General features: G+C 40.4%; 1 protein-coding gene across 1 annotated transcript in view; it reads left to right on the top strand.

The window, feature by feature from the left end:
- DNAI3 (dynein axonemal intermediate chain 3) overlaps positions 1-21,597 on the top strand; it is an 82,185-nt gene that overhangs the window by 16,035 nt on the left and 44,553 nt on the right. The window contains exons 4-11 of the mRNA XM_060625657.3: positions 2,740-2,921; positions 3,696-3,800; positions 4,365-4,514; positions 5,588-5,787; positions 11,794-11,910; positions 17,971-18,161; positions 19,115-19,239; positions 21,383-21,472. Coding sequence (XP_060481640.1) covers positions 2,740-2,921; positions 3,696-3,800; positions 4,365-4,514; positions 5,588-5,787; positions 11,794-11,910; positions 17,971-18,161; positions 19,115-19,239; positions 21,383-21,472 — 1,160 coding nt within the window. The remainder of the gene's footprint in view (positions 1-2,739; positions 2,922-3,695; positions 3,801-4,364; positions 4,515-5,587; positions 5,788-11,793; positions 11,911-17,970; positions 18,162-19,114; positions 19,240-21,382; positions 21,473-21,597) is intronic.

Genomic DNA, 21,597 nt, shown 5'->3' with positions numbered 1-21,597 from the left:
TAGTACAGGTTTTGGAATCAGACCTGTCTCAATTCATAATTCTTCCACTTAATAACTGGGTGGTCACAAATGACTTCCCCTCTCTGAGCCTCTGCTTTCTCATCTGAAAAACAAGGTAGCAATACCTTGGAGATGGTTACAGAACTTAAATTAGGTGGTACCCACACACTTCCTTTTATGGGGATGTTGCAAAGAAGGTTCATGTTAACTGTTGCTGCTATTTTTAAAAGATGCCATAAAGATAAAGAAATAGATCGATGAATGAGAATGAAGACTCCCAAAGTAGGCTGACATATATACGGTCAACAGATTTTCAAAAAAAAGTGCAAAGGCAATTCAGTGGAGAAAGGATAGTCTTTTCAACAAATGATGCTGGAACACCTATATATCTACACTTAAAAAAAAAGATCTTTAATCTGTACCTCATACCATATACAAAAATTAACTCAAAATGGATCATAGACCTTACTATAAAACCAGGTATTATAAAACTTCTAGAAGAAAATATAGGAGAAAATCTTTGTGACCTCAGATTAGGCAAAGATATCCTAGATACAACATCCAAAGCCATAAATCTTAAGAAATATTTGCCTAGTTGATATTTTCTTTTATGGCACACCAGTCAGAAATGTAAAGGAATGAACCATTTCTAAATGCACCAACATGAATGAAACTCAAAATAATTATGCTGAATAAAAGAAGATAAACAAAATTACACACTATGTAGGGATGCCTGGGTAGCTCAGTCAGTTAAGCATCCAACTCTCTTTTTTTTTTTTAATGTTTATTTTTGAGAGAGAGAGAGACACACACACACAGAGTGTGAGCAGGGGAGGGGCAGAGAGAGAGGGAGACATGGAATCCGAAGCAGGATCCAGGCTCTGAGCTCTCAGCTCAGAGCCCGATGTGGGGCTGGAACCCACAAACCACAAGATCATGACCTGAGCCTAAGTCAGACACTTAACCATCTGAACCACCCAGGCACCCCACGTCCAACTCTTGGTTTCGGCTCAGCTCATGATCCCAGGGTAGTGGGATCAAGCTCCACATGGGGCTCCATGCTCAGTGTGGAGCCTGCTTAAGATTCTCTCGCTCTTCTCTCTCTCTCTCTCTCTCTCTCTCTCTCTCTCTCTCTCCCTTTGCCCCTCTTCCCTACTTGCGCTCTGTATAAAACAAAACAACACATACTGTGTAATTATATTTATAATATTCCATAAAAAGCAAACTCAGCTATAGTAATAGAAAACAAGTCAGTGGTTGCCTAGGGGTAAAGGGGAGGGGTACAGAGGGAGGGACAAGAAGAAACTTTTAGGGATTATGGGTATATTTAGCTCAATTGTGGTGGTGGTTTCATGGGTATATGCATATATTTATCAAATTGTAGACTTTAAACATATACAGTTTATTGTTTGCCAATTATATCTCAATAAAACTGCTTTTTAAAAAGTAAACAGCAACCAAAATGTAAAAAAAAAAACAAACCGATACATGGTAGTTATTTAAATTACCTGTGTTTCAATATGTAGGGCAATTGATGTATCAGCTATAGTCTGTGTTGCTAGGGTTCTTCCCTGTACACACAGTAAGACTCTGAGGAGTGAGTTACATAGAGCTGAAGTCTGTCTTTGGCTCCTGCTCTATCAGGCTTCTAAGGAAATAAATGCCGCTCACTGCATCCTATGGAATATAATCTGTTACCTCCCTGACGGTGTGGAGGAAGGAGCAGGACCCTCTCCAGTGCTCTGTGTTCACACATAATAGAGAAAGTATAGCATCGTACTAAGAGTGCAGGGACCTTACTTTGGATCCCAGCTTCCCCCATTTCCAACTCTCAGGGAGATAAAAATGGCAGTTTATTCCTAATTTGTGAACAACTTGTATTCCAAATGTTTATTGTACCAACTGATTGCTATTTGGAATATATTTCCACATATCATCAATGTTATGCACACAGTCATTAAAACCCTCCTAAATTACCTGGATAATAGTATCATAGAGCCACTAGGATGGGGGGTAAGTATTTCTTTTGGGCAGGGCGATAAATATTTCTATGGGAAAGTAAGCCCCAAACTCCATTTTAGAGGCCACATGCATTTCTCCCCTTGTTGGCACATCTGTTGAGCAGTGGGAGAAAAGATGTCAGGACATTCAAGCGTGTAGGATCTGGAGAAGAAGGGAGTGGGCTCTGAGACCCTGGAAAGGTGGGGTTGGGGGAAGGAGTTTTGGGGGTGGATGCAGAGCTGAGACTGGGACTGTGGAAGCTGATGGTGATAAGAAGGATAAGACAATGAGAAGATGGAATGAGAGAGGGGAAAAAGAGCAAACTCTTAACAGACGTTCTCACTTGAGAGGTAGTATTCCAGGTAATTGTTAGTTTCTTCTTTTCATTTATTTATTTATTTTACATTTTCTGTAATGGATATACTTACTTAAAAAAAAAAAAAAGAACAATGAGGGGTACCTGGGTGGCTCAGTCAGTTAAGTATCCAACTCTTGATTTAAGCTCAGGTAATGATCTCGAATTTTGTGGGATCAAGTCCCACGTCAGGCTCTGCACTGTCAGATTTTCTCTCTCCCTTTCTCTCTGCCCCTCTGCCCCCTCTCAGAATAAATAAACATTAAAAAAAAGCCTTTCAAAATTTTGGCCAAGATAATTATTTAAAGCAAACAATTGCATGTTGCCTCTTAATATCTTAAGTGGTAATATTTAATGTCCCGAGTCTACTTTTCCTTCCCCAGGTCATCCAGAAATTTATCCTTTAGTGTTAACTACCCAGACCCAGGAAATATTTAACTGCCGAATAGATGAAGATGTCACAGATGAAAAACCTTATAAACTTATCAAAAAAGAAGATATTTTAGCAGACTTTAAAAACAGAGCTGCAGTGTCTGATTTCTACCCAGTCAAAAAAGTTATCCAGGTAAGTACAACATCTCTCTTTATTTTTCAGTCCTACCCAAGAGGCTTCTGATACATAATAATAAAAGTTAGAGAGCTTGTTGAGTTCAAACCTGGTATTCCCCACCTCCATTACTTTGAGCAAATGCTAGGTTGTCCATACCTCCTTTGGGATCCTGCTCAATGATCTGTGAAAAGCAAACACCTATCAGTGACTGATTATTACTTTACACCCAGAAAAGTTCATCCTTCCCAATTTCAACTAGAATAGGAATCTACCCTTATTTTCCCATACAGATTTAATTTTTTTTTTTTTAATTTGAGAGAGAAAGAGAGCACAAGCAGGGGAGGGGCAGAGGGAGAGGGAGAGAAAATCTTAAGCAGCCTCACACTCAGCACGGAGCCCAAAGCGGGGCTTGATCCCACACATCATGAGATCATGACCTGAACCGAAATCAAGAGCTAGATGCTTAACCAGCTAAGCCACCCAGGTGTTGCTTTAATTTTTTATTCATAATCTTGGTCCTGATATGTCTCCAAACATACAGAGTATCAATACCAAATACAAGGAATGCTTCTTTTTTTCCCATTAGAAATAAAATTGCATGGTAAATTTCCCTAGAACCACTGAGTTTTAAGAGCTTTGTTAATTTATATAAAATAGTTGTGCAATCTGGGATTATGAGCCATAGAATAGCACTCTGGCTATCTTTCATTATTGATTAGAAAAATAACAGTTTTGTATATGAATAACCTGAATGAAAACTGACCTTCCCTTTTGATTATATTCCTGTAGGAATATCCTGGAGATGACCTTCTGGTTGTTTATGACAAAGACTTCAGATATGGACTTAACTTTTATCTTATTGGAACAGAAGAAGGCAAAGAAAACTATTTAAATGTAAGCAAACCCCCAGTCCTTGCATTTTGTTGATTGTCAGAAGAAAGAAATACCTCTGGGGGAGATCTATACATGGTTATGATTATTCTTGTTCTGCTCTCTTTCCCTGGGGCCTAGAGTAGGTACCTGGAGTAGGTAAGCAGTAAATGTCAGATGAACTAAATAAAATATCTCAGAGTAACATGTACTCTACTTATGTGCCCTTCATTGACCCAATGAGAGTAGAAACAATGAATCTGGAGTAATATTGCTCTTGGCTACTCTTTGACCCGTATTTCTGGCTCTCCTTTTGCCATCTCCACGACTTTGGGTAAGTTACTGAACCACTAGTCCACAAAGTGGTGGCACCAACAGGATCTATTTCCAGGGCTGTTGTGAAGATTAAATGGGCTTTTTCCCTTTTGTTTAATTTTCTTCTCCTAATTGAAAAACATGAACAAATACAAAAGAAAATAAGTAAGTGCTTAATGAATTTATACAAATGTAAAGTTTATTGCAGAATAGCTGCATGCAGCTATAATCTACTTTGGGTCATGTATTTTAGTGCTATTTATTTTACTCTAGCGCCCAGAAGTACCAGAAGAACAGGAAGAATATAAAGAGCATACTTCTGAAGATTTATATATTTATAAACCACCTATCTCTAAACCATGGGTTTCTTTGGGCAGTGAAAAAGAAATTGATGAAGAATCGGTTAAGGAATCTGCAAAGCAGGTCAGGGGGCTGATATGATCTTCAGTGCATTACCTCTCTGTAATGCTCAACAACACTTATTCCTGAGGGATCTGTAAGGTTTGCTATGTTTGCCAGCACGGATGTGGCTTTTCCTTTGATAGAAGAATGGTTATTGTTTTGGATATGTGGGCATTATGGGTTGAATTGTAGTCCCCAAAGCAGATATGCTGAAGTCCTAATGTCCACTACCTCAGAATATGACCCTATTTAGGAATCGGGGGATGCTAATCCAATATGGCTGGAGCCTTTATTAAAAAGATGGCTATGCAAAGACACAGAGACACAGGGAGAACACCACATGAAGAAGGGAGCAGAAACCGGAGTGATATATCCACAAACCAGAGAACAGCAAGGATTTCTGGCCATCTTCAGAAGCTAGGAGAGAGGCAAGGAACAGATTCTCCCTCAGAGCCCTTAAGAGGAGCCAACCCCTCAACACCTTGATCTCAGACTTCCAGCCTCCACACCTATGAAAATAGTTAAAATAAATTCCTGTTGTTTTAAGCCACCCAGACTGTGGCACTTGGTTATGGCAGCCCTACGCATACCCAGAGCAGCCCCTGAAAAGAACATTTGCGTGTGGGTGATTTATTATGAAAGTTCCATAGAAGAATAGGAAAAGCAGCAGGACACAGACATAGCAGAAGTCCTACAAAGGATGCTGTCCCAGGCAAAAGTCCAGTAGAGGAAAGGCTTTAGCTTGAACCCCTCAGGGAACTCTGGGTGTAAATTACACCTGAAGGTCCCAAACACAAGTAAAGGAGATGGGCTTCTATATGTCTCCTGCCAGTCCAACAGTGGTCAAGATGTAAACTGGCAGTCACTATTCTTTGTACCTTTGTACCAACGTGGTCCCAGTAGCCCCAGAGCAGTGCTCTGCAGAAGAACAGTAGGTGGTGGCCCTGGAAATGGAAAACACAGAAGTGGAGAGGTAAACAGAAAGTAGAGGGAGAGATTTTAGAGGATCTGAGCAGAGCACCAGTTTTGTCTACCCCACATCCATTTTTCCAGGGACTTGATTATGTTCCTTTTACTGTTTACACGTGTTGCAGATTACATACATGATTTCTCGAAAACGAAGTGAATTTGGTGCGCCAGTTAAGTTCAGGGACCAAAATGCTTCGAGCGTAAAAGATGCCTATATTGAATGTACAGCCTACCCAGATAAAAATTTTATTGTTAAGCAACTTGAGAAAGATGTTGGCATGCAAGTAGTCCCCAAAGTCAAGGACACAAGTACTCAAACAAGATGGTAAGTATGTGATGGGGTTGTATATTTTCAAAGGCAAGTACAGTAAAATCTAGCAACATCTGTGATTATTTTTGAAAGACTTTATCATAAATAGAAATGGCTTGACAGTGATGACCTAGGTCTTCACAGAGTGATTCAATTCAGGAAGATCTACTCATCAACACCTTTTAAAATCTCAATAGGAAAATGAGATACAAGTATATAAGACTGTAACCACTATGGAGTGGGAAAATAACTAATGTTGTTAATAATCAACAACCAGACAACCAGAGAAGGGGCCCTGGTTGTCTTTCGCCTTTGCCTCCTCACTGCTCTATTCCACCACCTAAGTGGTCATTCTTACATATCAAATCAGACTGTGTTATGTCACTGCCTAAATCTCTTCTTTAGCACCCCACCACATCCAGAGCCCTTAGGATGGCATTAGGTCCTCCTTCCTCCATTACAAGGCATTGCCTGCCACTCCAGCCTTGTCACCTGTTCTGAAACAAGCGCTTTATGCTCTGCCTCCATGAGCTGCTTCCAGCTCCCAGAATATCTGCTCTTCCATATCTCCCTGCCTTTGCCCATGCTGCTCCTCTGTATAAAATGGTGAACCTGGAGAACACCTCTCTACCCTTCAAGGTCCACTTCGGTGCCCCTTCCTCTGTGATTTCCTGGAAACATCTGGTAGAGTTGATCTCTCCCTCCTCTGGGTCCCCGCTAGAGTTTAGAGGGATCTTTACTGTAGCGCTGATGACCCACATTGTACTCCTCTGCTTCCCTGTCTGCCTGCCTTGGATCCAGAGCACTTTGAGACTACCCATATCATTTCACACATCAAACTCTTCATTAAAATTAATCCAGTGAGTGAACTGATGTGAAATGGATTGCTGAAAGAATGCTTTGGGGACTTGAGTTAGTCTTTGAAGGTTGTATAAGTCTGAAAATATACTTAGCTAAACCATGCATTTTTTTTTAGGATTCAAAAAATACTATTTATTTTAATAAATACTTAAAATTAATAAATTTATTAAAATAAATTTTAGATTTATGGAAGATAAGCCACAGATGCTGAATATGGTTTAGAGATATGGGGAAAGGAAAAACAGCCCAAATTTTTAAAAAGACTTGAACAGTTCAAGGGGGTGGGAAGACCAGAGTCTGCATGGGACAACAAGGACACCAGCCTGGGGAGAGTAGAGTGAGTAGCAGAGGCAGACAGAGAAGTGGATTCCCTGTGGCAGACAGTAAGGAACTTTGGAAAGTTCTGAAGCAAGGGAGAGGCAGGATGATAGGGCTATTTAAATAAGATGAGTCAAGCATAAGATGAGAGCAGAGGAAAAAAAGCCTGGAGTTGAGAACATTGGCCAAGTAGGAGACCATTGTAGTTAAACAGGCAAAATGTGGCCAGTGTCTAAATTAAGATGGTGGCAGTAGGCACAGAAGAAAGGGTGGAAAGGAGACATGTGTAAATACAAAATGCCATAACTCCCATCATTAAAACAAACAAAACCCAACTTTTTTGACATCTCTAGCTATTCCAAGGTCTTTGCTTTTCTTTATAACAAAACTCTTCCTTGTCCGTATTCTCTAGTTCCACTCTCTCTTCAGCCATTTTGTTTTGAGCCCATGCCAGTCTTCACAAGGTCGCCAAAGACTTCCAGTTGTCTGATTGCCTAATCCAATGTTCAGACCTTCTTTTTCTCCACTTCTCAGCACTACTTAACGTGGTTGACCATTTCTCCTTAAAGCACAGCTTTCCAGTAAGTGTTATGGATGACACTCATTGTACCTATTCTAACTTATTGGCAGCTCCTTCCCAGTCTCTTTTACTGGATCCCTTCCTCCCAGCCTGTAAATATTAGGGGACCCGAAGGCTTACTCCTTTTGATGTTTTTTTTTCTCTAACTATACTTAATCCCTGGGTGAATTTATAGAGTCCTATGATACTAATCTATTGTCTGTTATTGCTCATGACTCCCAGATCTATGCCTTCAGCCTCAATTTCTTACCTGAACTCATTTACTTATCTACTTACTTGAATTTCTAATATGTCTCTTGAGTTTAACATGCCCAACAACAAATGTTTTCCTTTTAACTCCAAAACTGAGATTCACTGAATTTCCCTCATCCCAGTAAATGACAATGATATTCTTGTAATTACTCAGACCCAAAACTTTGGATTTTCTTGGGTCTATCTTCAAAATATATCCACTGCTATCACCTTGGACCATTCCATCTTCACCACTTGCCTAGGTTATTGTAATGCCTCCTAACTGGCTTACTTCTATCCACTCTTTCCCTTCTGCATTCTATTCTCCATAGAGAGCCAGAGTAATCCTCTTAAAATGTAAGATAACGTCACTGATCAAAACCCTTCAATGGCTTCCCATCCTACAGGAACCTACAAGGCTGCACATGGTCTAGATTCTCTCTGCCTGTTTTCCCTCATCTATTCCAGCCACACTGGCTTCCTTGTTCCTTCAATTCACCAAGCATACTCATAGCTTCCAGGCTACTCTTTTCCCAGACATCCTTAGGGCTCATTCCCTCCTTCATCCAGATTTCTGCTTGAATGAGGCATTCTCTGAAATTCCTGTATACAGATCTTCCATGACAGATGATGAGGTTATGTCCCAACAAACCCATGGTAAGTTGAAAATATCCTAAGTTGAAAATTCATTTAACACATCTAACCTACCAAACGTCATAGCTTTGCCTTTTAAATGTGCTCAGAACACTTACATTAGGCTACATTTGGGTAAAATCATCTGACACAAACCTATTTTATAATAAAGTGTTGACTATCTCACATAATTTATTAAATACTGAAAGTGAAAACCAGGATGATTGTGTGGGTACACAATGGCTGTCAGTGTATGGGTTGCTTACCCTCATGACCCTGTGGCTGACCGGGGGCTGAGGCTTGCTGCCACTGCCCAGCATCACAAGAGAGGATCATACAGCATATCACTAGCCCAGGAAAATATCAAATTCAAAATTCAAAGTACAGTTTCTACTGAATGCATATTGCTTTCACACCATCCGTAGGAAAGAAAAATCACACGTGGAAGGAAGCATAAGTTGGGGGCCATCTATAAAAGCAACCACCACCATTACTATCTACCCCCTAACTCTATTTCTCTTCACGTTATTTTCACCACTTGATATGTGTTTGTCATTGTCATTCTTCTCTCACCTTCCCTCCTGCCCCTGCCTTAAAATTCAAGCTCCATGAGACAGGAACTTTGTCCGATTTATTTATTTCCACATCCTCAACTCCTAGGACATTTCCCAAAACCCATTTATCAGATGGAGGGAAACAGGGAATGGAAGAAGGGGGAAGAGATGGATCAAGTTAAAGAAGAATGTACAGAACAGATGCCTGACGAGTTCAGTATTAAGAGGAGAGCCGTGAAATATGCTGAAATCCTATATGAAATATATGACCAGGAGAATCAGGAATCAAGAGTGTAGAGTGAACTAAAAAACACGCTTTTCAAATTTATATAAACCAAGTCAGAAGCCATAAAAAAGTACTGGTAAAGTCAGGGCACATATACATAGATCCCAGGGGTCTGAATAAGAAATGGGCCAGAAACAAGGCAGTCAGGTGAAGAGACAGGTCAGAATTAAAGGAGGTAAAAATAAAGACAGGATCAGTAGTCAAGTCTGGGCAGAGAATTAGGACACCAGAGATTCATAAATACCAAGATGTGGGGGCGAGACAGGAAGGAGAGTGGTGATACACTAAGCCAAGCCAGCCAGAGACTTCTATGTTTCTGCCAGGGAACAGAAAAGTGACAAGAATGAGTCAGCCGAGGTAGACTCAGGAGGCAGACTCAGAAAAGGACAGTGAACTTCCAACAACAGGAACCCCATCATAGGACTTGAGACTTAGCAGGCGCTCACTGAATGTAGACCGATACAAGCAGACAGCTATAGTGATACAGATGGAGTAAATAAATGAGAAGTAAGGGAAGGTCTTGACCAATAAGATGAAAAAAAAAAAAAGAATCAAAATGTTCAATTTAGGTGGCTGGGAGAATGCTGGTTCTCCTTAGGAAGATCAGGAAATGAGGAAGGGTAGCTAGTTTGGGGTGGAGAGGATGAGATAAAGGATTGTGATAGAAGTAAAAAAAGGTCAATGGTGAGGTTCAAAGAGGAATGACAGTGAAAGCAAATGTTCACAATGTTCTGGGTATTCTTCTAAGCGCTTGGCATAAAGCAACTGAGTTCTCACAGCTGCCCTCTAAAGTAGGCACTATCCCCATTTTACAAATAAAGAAGCTGAGGCAAAGTGAGGTGAGAAATGAAAGTTCAATGTTTGGGACATAATTTAAATCTGAAGCAATCACAAACAGATATGCTGAGAAATAACAAAACAAATCACATGTTAAAAGTAAGAGCGACGCTTAGGGTACTTCTTTGCTGAGATCAACAGGTGCCATAAAATTTCTTACTTAATCCTATCCAGAAGATACTAATATGTGCTAGAAATGAAAAGGTGAAGCTAAGGGTCACCTGGGTGGCTCAATCTGTTTAGTGTCCAGCTCTTGATTTCAGTTCAGGTCATGATCCCAGTGGGATTGAGCCCCAAATGGGGCTCTGCGCTGAATGCTGGAACCTGCTTGGATTCTCTCTCCTCTCTCTGCCCTTCCCCTGCTTGCGCTATGTCTCTCTTTCCCTTTCTCTCTCTCTCTCTCTCTCTCTCTCTCTCTCACACACACTCTCTCTCTCTCTCTCAAAACAAATAAATAAACTTAAATTTAAAAAGGTGAAGCTAAGATATGAACCCAAGTCTCTCTGGCTCCAATACCAACATTCTTTCTTTCTATCACTCTGCCTTCTGCTACTGATACTGAGCTAACTAGGAGGGGAAAAAATGATTTATTCAACATAAGCAAAACTCTCTTTACTCCTTGTTTGATTACTCTTCACTTAATATATTTGCCTCTCACAGAGATGTTTCACTGACATTTGTTCAACACAGATTAAATATAACCTAATGTTTTTTTTGGACACTTAAAACGTGCTAGGCACTATTTTAAAAACTTTGCATGTATTAACACATTCAATTTACAATGCTTCTATGTGCTATATACTTTAAAAGTTTCATGTAGAGATGAATAAACAGACACAGAGAGGTTAAATAATTAGCTCAGTGTCACAAAGCTTGTAAGTGATAAACCCTAGCTTCAAAACCAGGCAGCCTATCACCAGAGTGCACACTCTCAATGACTGTACCATCTGACCTTTCTATAATCCCATACCGAAAGATCACTCTACTGGGTGAGACTGCCAGTGCCCAAATGCAACAGCATGATATGTTCAAGGGTGGAGGTGAGCACTGAGGGCAGACTGGAGGAAGATCATGTCACCATCATTGCTGGAATGCAAATTGTTTCTAGTTTTGTATATTTAGAGCAGAATTTCTGAGTCTCAAACACTACTGACATTTTGGGCTGGATAAATCTCTTTTGTGGGAGGCTGTCTTGTGCATTGTAGGGTATTAAACAGCATCTCTGGATTCTACCCACTATATGCAGGTAGCACATCCCAGTTGTGACAACCAAAAATGTTTCTGGATGTGACCAAATGTTCCCATGGGGTGGGGGTGGGGTAGGACTGTACTGGTTAAGAAACACTGATCTAATGAACCAAATAGGAAGAGAATGATAAACAAATGTGGCAAATTGTTAACTGATGAATCTGGGTGAAGAGTGTTTGGGACTTCCTTAGATCCTTCTTACAACTTTTCTATAAGTTAAAAATATCTAAATAAAGATTTTAAAAAATAAACACTTCTTGATTATGTTGGAAACAAATACATAAATATTCAAAGTATTTCAAAAAGGCAGTCAATATCAACTGTCTAGGATAAAGAAAAAATTCAATATATAGAATTTAAATATAAAATAGTATCTTATTATTGTCACAGAAAGAAACCTTTGACATGTCACAACCTATATTTACTTTTCTTTGATCTAATTTTTGGTATTCTATCATCTTTTAATGTATTAGGACATATCCCAAAAATGCCAGTACACAATATTATCCAAGAGAATTTTCAGAGGAGGAAAAAGAGATATTCGGACAATCCAAGCCTTTGATTGACTTTCTTAATAATGCATCTATAAGGTAAAAATTGTATCTTAAAATTTTAAAATAAAACATAAAATGTGTATGTGTACTTATAGTGATAGGTCTTAAAAGCAACTCCATACATGGTGTCTCGATAGAAAATATGAAGTTATCAGATATGCATGGGCATATGACAAATCCTCAGCCTTTCCTTCCTTTCTATTGTCACCGGTGTGGACCTAGGAGATGTATACAGTTGGGTGTGTGAGGATGTTTTCCTAACAGCAAATTAACAATTATTTACCATAGTTTTTTTTTCAATGTTTAGTTTTGAAAGAGAAACAGACAGAGCATGAGCAGGGGAGGGGCAGAGAGAGAGGGAGACACAGAATCTGAAGCAGGCTCCAGCTGTGAGCTGTCAGCACGGAGCCCAACACGGGGCTTGAACCCACAAACCACGAGATCATGACCTGAGCTGAAGTCAGACACTCAACCGACTGAGCCACCCAGGCACCCCACACCACGGTTCTTTTATTTAAGTCTTTTTGCTCTCCTCCTTACTCCCCTTCTTTGCTTCATTTACTTGTGTATGATTACAAAGATGAGGAGACATACACTGTTCATGACGATGCTGACATTTGTTAATAACCTGAAGTCGATTCAGATGTACCCTTGTACATCTTATTCCTCACCCCTAATTCCTGCGTTGATTCCACTCTTAGTGGATCTGAGAGAGGCATCTTCAGAAAGCACCCCCTGACACACACACACACAGTTACTAGGAACCTGGGATTTCTAAATCAGAGAAAGAGCTTGACAAGTTCTCAAGTCAGTATTGGAGTTCAGAGAAGTGGAACCAGTGGTGGACAGGTCTGCCAGTGGTACCCTGTAGGTTGGTTTCCATTTCTTTCCAAAATAAAAAATTTGTTGGTCAAGTTCATACACAGCCCATGTTTCGCTTTTTCATTTTTAAGAAAACACCATTAATTTTCCCACTGTTTAAATGTCCTGAAAATTCCAACAACTCTCAAAAATTGTGTCCTATGTCTAGGGGGAGTTTGGTTCAAAAATTCCCCAATGATGCAAAGAGAGTGCATTAAACTAGACAAAATATATATGTATAGCTATGTTTACTCTGGGTCAAGGCTTCTTGTGAAGTTTGTTAAAAGGTGGAGCAAAGAGAGAAAGAGAGATGTTCCATCAATGCCTAATGACTAACAGCTGTTCGACGGGCTGTCCCTTGCTAACCGTCATACACTTTAGCTGGCTTGCCTGCTGTGTCATTGTGCCAGCCACCAGAAGGACTATGGAATCAAAGCTAAGGACAGCAAAGCAAATACAATGCCTTTTAACAAAGAGCCAGAAACCCAGAGGCACGAACACAGTTTCTCCTCACAGAATTTCAGTTCTAGCAGGTCTCTGGAGAAGATATTAAAGATACAGAAAAACTGGTAGAATTACATCCTGTATATCTCATGGCAAGGCTAGGGGGACACACTACAGGCATAATTCCATGAAACCTCCCGAAATCGCCAGGGGCTCAATGCTTTTAAAAGGGGGTTGCTGTTTTGTGGACTCTGCTGCTTGATGAGGGGAAATGAAAATCAGGTGTGGCTATGCCTGACTTTGAAGTAAGCCTCCTTTTCTTGTCTAGCAACATAATTAAATGTATTTCTGCTCAGCTACAAAACAAAACAACAAAAACAAAAGAACAGAGAGTGCATTAACTATTTGCCACTCATTCATTTATGGGAAGCATGCTGTACTTTTCCTATGGGACAATGAGAAACAAACAAGAAAACATAAGGTCTCTCTTTCCCCATTTCAAATTTTAGTGATTAAAATTTTTCCAGCTAAGAATATTAAAAATGAGAAGTCTATGTACAATCCATCTCAAGGGTATAAGTGGCCTATAGCCAACTCTCAATTATCCACATTGTGTATTATCTTTAGACCCTTTATTCTTTTATTTCAGTTGCCATGCTTAGAGAGGGATAGTGAACAGCTTCATAATTCCCTCCCTGAGACATGGGAAGGAGAAGCCGGAACCATAAGAAAAAAGAGGAAAATTGGCATAGGAATTACAGTAGTCCTGGTCAAGAATAAATAAACCCATGCACATATATCACTGTCAGGTTTCCCACTCTAAAACTGTTTAAGGTTTATTCAGTTTTTTTAAGGCTAATATAAGCCTGGTTTTGTTCTGGGAAGAGTGCCCTTTTAGAAATGAGTTCTTTCTGAATTTTACCCATAACAAACCTGAGGGAAACAGTATTTTGCAAAAGAAGGAAATGATAAGAAAGGAGACAGAAGAATTCTCAAGCAACTGGGAAACAGCTCATTTGGGGGTGGGGGCGGGGAGGGAGAGAAACGCTTTAAAAGAAAAGTACTTACAGGCTTTAACTCAGACAACGGTTTTGCCAGCCTTCACTGCATAACCCTCAGAAACCACGTACTGGGGTGCAGGGAAACCAAGAAACGAAACCAGCGAAAAGATGCTGCCTTCACTTCTCCCTTGTGAATTACTTCCTAACTTGAGCTAAGAGGGAAGAATCAGGAAGCCAGAGCAAAGGCCCCTGTTCATTCAGGCTGAAACAGAGAAAAAAACAAAAAAACAAAAAACAAAACCAAACCCAAGATTTTGAAGATGCTAACAAACGCTTCTACTTGAAGCTCCAGGCTGTGAACCTACCCTACCTAGGGTGTTTCAACGTTAATGCGTATATGAATCACCTGGGGATCTTGTTAGACTGCAGGCTCTGACTCTGTAAATTCAAGGTGGTGTCTGTGACTGCACTTTCAGCAAACTCCAGGTGATCATGATGATGCTGGTAGCATCACTGGGAAGATGAGTTTAACCAAGAGTATTCAATTAAGCAGTGAACAGTAGTGTTAATTCTTAACGGCAGGGGTATTAAATGGTTATCCTGCTTAATTACATTTTTAGGTGAATCTATTATAATATTTAGAGTTTATATTTAATTGTCTAAATAAAGGAGGGGATTTTCTTTCTTTTTTTTAGTGTTTATTTTTTATTTTTGAGAGGGAGACAGAGCGTGAGCAAGGGAGGGTAAAAGAGAGAAGGAGACACAGAATCCGAAGCAGGCTCCAGGCTCCGAGCTGTCAGCACAGAGCCCAACACGAAGCTTGAACTCCCGAACTGCGAGATCATGACCTGAGTCGAAGTTGGACACTTAACCCACTGAGCCACCCAGGCACCCCAGGAGGGTTTTTTTTTTTTTTCTTATTTTGGAACATTCACAATCAAGAGCCACTCTTTCAGCTTACCACACCTATTAAAAAAACAAGCTATTTAGACTATCAGTCATTAGGGTAAAACCTCTGGTGGCATTCTAATTGTGGGAGTCCCAGAGGCCATGTGAATGAGCTGGGTTTTCAAACCTAAGCATATGCAGGAGCAATAAACATGACAGAAACTTATAGTAACTATTTTTTGGTTTCGTTTTTTGTTTGTTTATAATACTACTTCTTTCAAGAACATTCCTCAGTTTCATATTATAAACAAGTGACTGGGGGCGCCTGGGTGGCCCAGTCGTTTAAGCGTCCGACTTAAGCTCAGGTCACGATCTCGCAGTCCGCGAGTTCGAGCCCCGCGTCGGGCTCTGGGCTGATGGCTCAGAGCCTGGAGCCTGCTTCCGATTCTGTGTCTCCCTCTCTCTCTGCCCCTCCCCCGCTCATGCTCTGTCTCTCTCTGTCTCAAAAATAAATAAACGTTAAAAAAATAAAAAAATAAACAAGTGACTAAGTAATGGTGGAATAAGTTGGTCAAACTCACAGAAAATAATTATAAGATCTAGAAAACAAGAGTTTCACAGAAACACACACACAACTATTTGAAGTCTCAAGAGAGTGACCTAAAGTAAGCAGAAACTGGAGGGGAGAAGGATGAGATGTGCACATTTGCAGTGTTTTTTCTTTAAGTATTGCCTAATCCACAGGAGGCTCAAGTGACAGAAACCCGTAGGCTTATACAGGTCTGTTGGTGACAGAATAACCAAATGGTCAGGGGGAAGTCATGGAAAGGTGGTAGCCTCAGACAAGCTGAGACCCCAGTTCCACATAAAAAGTCTAACAAGATCCTAGGCTGCAGACTAACACACTCATTTTTAGGGGAAACCCCAGGAGAGTCCAGAAGGAACTACCAGCATCTAGAAGCTGAAAAATTAAGCAGAGATTTCAGCTACTATTCTACACAGAGAGGACAGAATTTAGAGTTTGAGTCCAGCCAAGTTAACTACATTATAGAACAAACTCCACTTTTCAGAGGAACAAAAGAGAATCCAGAGTCTCTACAACACATCATTTATAATGTCCAGTTTCGTTAAATATGTAAAGTCACTAAACATGTGAAGAAGCAGGAAAATGGGACTCTAGGGTTCTTCCTGACACCACCTCTGGCACGAACAAGGGTTTTATTTTCCCCCCAACACAAATACATGGTATCTTTTCCAACACCAACTCTCAAACTCTTAGACACTCTCCGGAGTTAGTGCAGTCTCCCCAAGTTAAGGGGCTTAGTCTCACCAGCCTGCCAGTCTCAAGTCCCAGGAGTGCTACACATAGTTCTGACCAGCCAGCTATAATGAGTTTGATACTTCTCCAGAATGACTCATCTAACTCAGGAAAGCGCTTCACTTACCATCACCAGTTTATCATAAAGGATGCGACTCAGGAGCGGCCAAATGGAAGAGTTGCATAGGACAAGTTATCAGGGGTGGGAGGTGGGGGAGGAGGGGGCCTGCCAACCTCCTGGCACTTTCTTGCCTTCACCAACTTGGGAGCTCCTATCATAACTTTTAAGACAGGAGCCTGTCAAGCCAGGGCCCTAGGCTATTAAAAGATGGGCCTAAAGGCGCCTGGGTGGCTCAGTCAGTTAAGCCTCCGGTTTGGGTTCAGGTCATGATCTCACAGTTCGAATAAACATTGAAAAAAAAAAAAAAAAGATATGAGCCTGGCACTCAGAATGTTCTTAAAGGGTCAATATTAGCATTGTTAGCAGGATAGGTCTTCGTTTTAGGGCTTGTCTCCTGTATTGCGGGTTTAGCAATGGAATGAAACATATTCGTGCCTCCAGGACTTTGTGATAACTAAAACCACCACCACAGATGCACATACAGCATACTTCTAAATTCCAAAGCTTCCCTTGAGAATCTTACTTGTTTTACATTTTATATACATTATATATATGTGTACAATATATGTACAATATATATACAATATGTATATATTATAATCCTGATTAACATATAATCCTAAATATATATATAAAATCCTAATAATATATTTGTACACAAATTAGTACATATGATCATTTGGTACCAAATATGGCTAAGAAAATGGCATTTTCTGTCAGTTTGGGTTTTTCAGGAAGCAAATGAGACCCAGTGTAAAACAGGTTTACTGAGGCTCCCACTGTGTAAAATCAAAAAGTTTTTTTTAAGTTAGCAGGATTGGTTGTGCCCCTGGGTGGCTCAGTTGGTTAAGTGTCTGACTTCAGCTTGGGTCATGATCTCGAGGTTCGTGGGTTCGAACCCCACATCGGGCTCTGGGCCGACAGCTCAGAGCCGGGAGCCTGCTTTGGTTTCTGTCTCCCTCTGCCCCTCCCCTGCTCACGGTCTGTCTCTCCCTCTCAAAAATAAACTTTAAAAAGTAATAATAAATAAAGTTAGCAGGATTGGGCAAGGAAAGCTTCAGCAAAGTCGTAGCCCACCCCAGCAGGAAGCTCCAGAGGGAACCAGCCTGTTGGAGAAGTCCTGCAGGAAGAAGAGCTTGGCAGGCACGGTGTCCCTGCAGCTGTCAGCTCAGTCATTGGCCCGGGAGAGCACAGCCTTGGCTGGCGTCTGCAGATGGCGAAGGTGTTCCAGACCATCAGCCAACAACATCCTGGCACTAGAAGTTTTGAGTAACACACAGACAGGAGGTTTCTTTCTCTTAAGTCACATATTTCACATGGGAGTAATCATTAGTTACCAAGTATAATTGAAGATTTTTTGGGTTTTTTCCGTATGAATGAAGTAGGAGGAGCTGCCGAAAGACCTATCATTGAATACTATAATCCAACATCTTGTGTGTGTGTGTTTTGTCCTAACAAAATAGTGTTGAAATAGCCCTGCAGCAAAATGAAATCATGAACACATTTATTGATGACTGGAAGTGCCTGGCAGAAGAAGAAGGCACCTTTGGAGACAAAACTGATACCCACCTGAAAGAGTACCAGTCCTTTACCGACCTTCATAACCTAACAGAGAATATGGTCACTTCCGTCTCATGGCATCCGACTATCTATGGTGAGATGACCGTGACTGTGGTTCTCTTTGGTGAGGGCGAGGAAAGTCTTTTGCTTTTATATGTAAAATTACACACTACCTAAGTATCTCAGTTTCAGTAAGACAACTTCCAATTGCTGAGTGCACCTGCCGGGATCTTTCTTGGCATCCTGCAGTCCTGTGTTCTCCTAGCACCTCACTGTGACCTCTACAAGGACAGAACCAAGCTCAAGGCAGGGAAGTGACTGTCTCAGGTCACCCAGCTGGTGAAATGCTGAATCTGGATTTGCCTCAGCCTCTTGGGACTCCCAAGGCTAGCTCCATTCCGCCTGATGGCAAGAGAGGGAACACACCTCCTTTGTTGTTTTTTTTTTTTTTTATGTTTACTTATTTTTGAGAGAGTGCAAACAGGTGAGGGACAGAGAGGGCGGGGCAGAGGATCCAAAGCCTGCTCTGCACTGACTGCAGCCAGTCGATGTGGGGCTTGAACTCATGAACCTTGAGATCATGACCTGAGCTACAAAGTAGGTTGCTGAACCAACTGAGCCACCCAGGCACCCCAAACACACCTCCTTTAAATCACTCAGCAGCCAAGGGGGGTAGCCCCATGTGCAAATGCAACTAAGCAGAGAAAAATGTCCTTTCCCTCTTTTTTCCTCTTCCCCTCCTCCACATTGGCCTTTTTCTCACAAAAAAATTTTTTTTCTTACTAAATCTTTGAAGTTTACTGTTTATTTTACACTAACAGTACATCTCAATTTGGACTGACCACCTTTCAAGTGCTAAATTAGCAACATGTGGCTACTGGCCACCGTATTACACAGTAGAGCTCAAAGAGACTCTTGGTCTCTTATTGAATATATTTGTTTCATCAAAGTGGAAATGAATAGTGACCATGTAGAGCAATAAAACCTACAAACACTTCTCCATATACAGTTGCTGCAGGTTTTAACTTCTAATTGTGTCTCAATCAGGGCTAATAGCTGTGTCAGTGGCTGTAAGACTCTCCCTTGAAGACAGAGTCCACTTTTCTGGTAAATTATTGCTGCAGCCATCACTAATTCTTTTCTGGAGTTTCTCCGATCCCATACATCCTCAGGTAATTGAGGAAGTTGCCCACATAGTCTAAAAATATCAAATACTATGTTCACGTTTATCTTTAGCAGTTTTAATTGCAAAGTACTTTATAGTTACTTAATATGGTAAGCCGTTATAAAGTTAGGCTTTCTTCGATTCAGAATTTGTCATCAATTTAAGCAAGACTAAAGTTTACAGTCAGTTTATTGAAAAAATCAATATGTTATTTTCAAAAAAGATTTTAAGAGGAACGTTAAACCATTCTTAAAAAGCAAACTCTTTTATGGGCTTCCTTTAAACACTATTTGTTCAAATGCAAATAAATTTTAATTTCACATGAATTTCCTCAGTTCCGAGGATCACCAGTAGGTGATGGTAATGAGTACAGACACCTGTGTGGGAAACACAGGGGTGCAGGGTGGGGGTGGGGACCATGGCCCCAGAAAGCGTACAGCCCATCTGTGGGCACAGCGACTCTTCAGCTCTCTTGTTGCCAGGTGTTGTACTTGTCAAAGGAATCCAGATCAGAAATTTTGAGTGAAATCTCCCAATTTTTAAATAGTTCAACTAAAACCAAACCAAATGCACAAATCAACCCAAATAAGGCTGAGGACTGGGTTTGCCCCACAGGGTTCTGTTTCCGTCATCTGCTCAAAAACAGTTTTATTTAGGGTGCTTTATAGTGTTAGATTAAGTTTTTTTTTTAATGTACTTAAATATAATATTTTGTTTCTATAAAGTATTATATAACTAAGTCTTCCCCTAATAAAACCTAGCCTTCCTCCCTTCCTTCTTCCCTAATTCATCTGAATTCAGGCAGTTTTACTATAATAGATTGGGGTACTTTAATTATTATAGACCTAGAGGTCAAAATAGCAGATCCCTGGTTCTTTCTTGTCAGCCTACTTACCACAAAAATGATGCCATTCTCTCACTGGGGTTTTCTAACATCTTCTAGTGGAGTAGAATTACTCACCAGTCTGCGATGTGGAAGTGTGGCTGAACTTTCAGACAAAAAGGAGGAAAGAAGGACCTTTTCCTCTATTTTAAAGACTAGCTTTTTAAAAAACAAGCAAATTATTTATTAAAGAAATAATACAAATGATTTCTTTTGTCTTTGTTCTATCAAAACTATAGGAGAATTTTTTTTTAATTTATTTTGGAAGTAGAGTTTTCTCTAGAATCCACAGAGTGTCAAATAAACAAAGATGATTAGCTCCAGTTCCAGTCTGAAACCTTTAGCTCAGGGGTGGCAAACCAATGGCCTCTGGGCCCCTTCTTTCTTTTTTTTTTTTTTTTTAACTTTTTATTAAATTTTTTTTAACGTTTATTCATTTTTGAGAGACAGAGACAGAGCATGAGCAGGGAAAGGGTAGAGAGAGGAAGACACAGAATCCAAAGCAGGCTCCAGGCTCTGAGCTGTCAGCACGGAGCCTGACATGGGGCTTGAACTCACGAACTGCAAGATCATGACCTGAGCGGAAGTTGGACACTCAACTGACTGAGCCACCCAGGCACCCCAGGGCCCCATATTTCTGACGGTTTTGTTTAAAGAAGAACAGTAACCACGCAAGGATTTTGCTTGGTGGTAACATATTAACACAGGTGCCAAAGAGATTTAATATACCTATTCCTTACAGGGCCTCCTTCTTACCCTCCAGGCACTTGAGTTTGTTCACCTTCTGTGTTTGGTATTATTTTAAAATTTGAACTATTATCAGTGGCCAACACCTTTATTTTTTCTCATTCAACGAATTTTCTTTTTGAGTGCTCACTCTGTGCCAGGCTAGCTAGACAGTGGGGAACAAAACACAAATATCTTGTCCTCACAGAGCTTACCTTCATACTTCTCAGAAACACTAAGCTTAGTCTTTTTGTTTATAAAAAAATTAAAACATCTCCCAGCAATGACCCATGGAAGGTGGAGGAAGGGGAGACCTGGGCCCCTTGAGAATACAGCTCTCTCATACACGTAGCCAACATGCACAATACAATTTAGCAAAAGCAGTTTCCCATCCAGAGGTAGGATTCTGGGAATAGACTCTATGTCCACATTTCTTATAGATAGCTATACAATTCAACTTTTGATTGTCTCAATATTATTTTCTCACTATGATCTTAATAGGTTTTCTCACTCTCTCTTGAATTTGGGGGGTTTACTTTAGTTAATGCTGGAGAGCCCAGATGACATCTTCTGCTTCAAGTTCTGTCCGAGTGACCCTAATATCATTGCTGGAGGCTGCATAAATGGGCAGGTATTTATGGATTTTTTTCCCCCAGCTATTTGTTAATTTAGATAATATTGGTAGGTTTTTTTTTTTTTTTTAAACATAAGGAGCCAATTTAGCAGAAGGAAAGCATGCCAATATTGTGCCAAGAA

This window comes from Panthera onca, chromosome C1, assembly GCF_046562875.1.
Source record: "Panthera onca isolate mPanOnc1 chromosome C1, mPanOnc1 haplotype 2, whole genome shotgun sequence".
NCBI classification, from domain to species: Eukaryota; Metazoa; Chordata; class Mammalia; order Carnivora; family Felidae; genus Panthera; species Panthera onca.
This window is presented reverse-complemented; position numbering and strand designations above follow the sequence as displayed.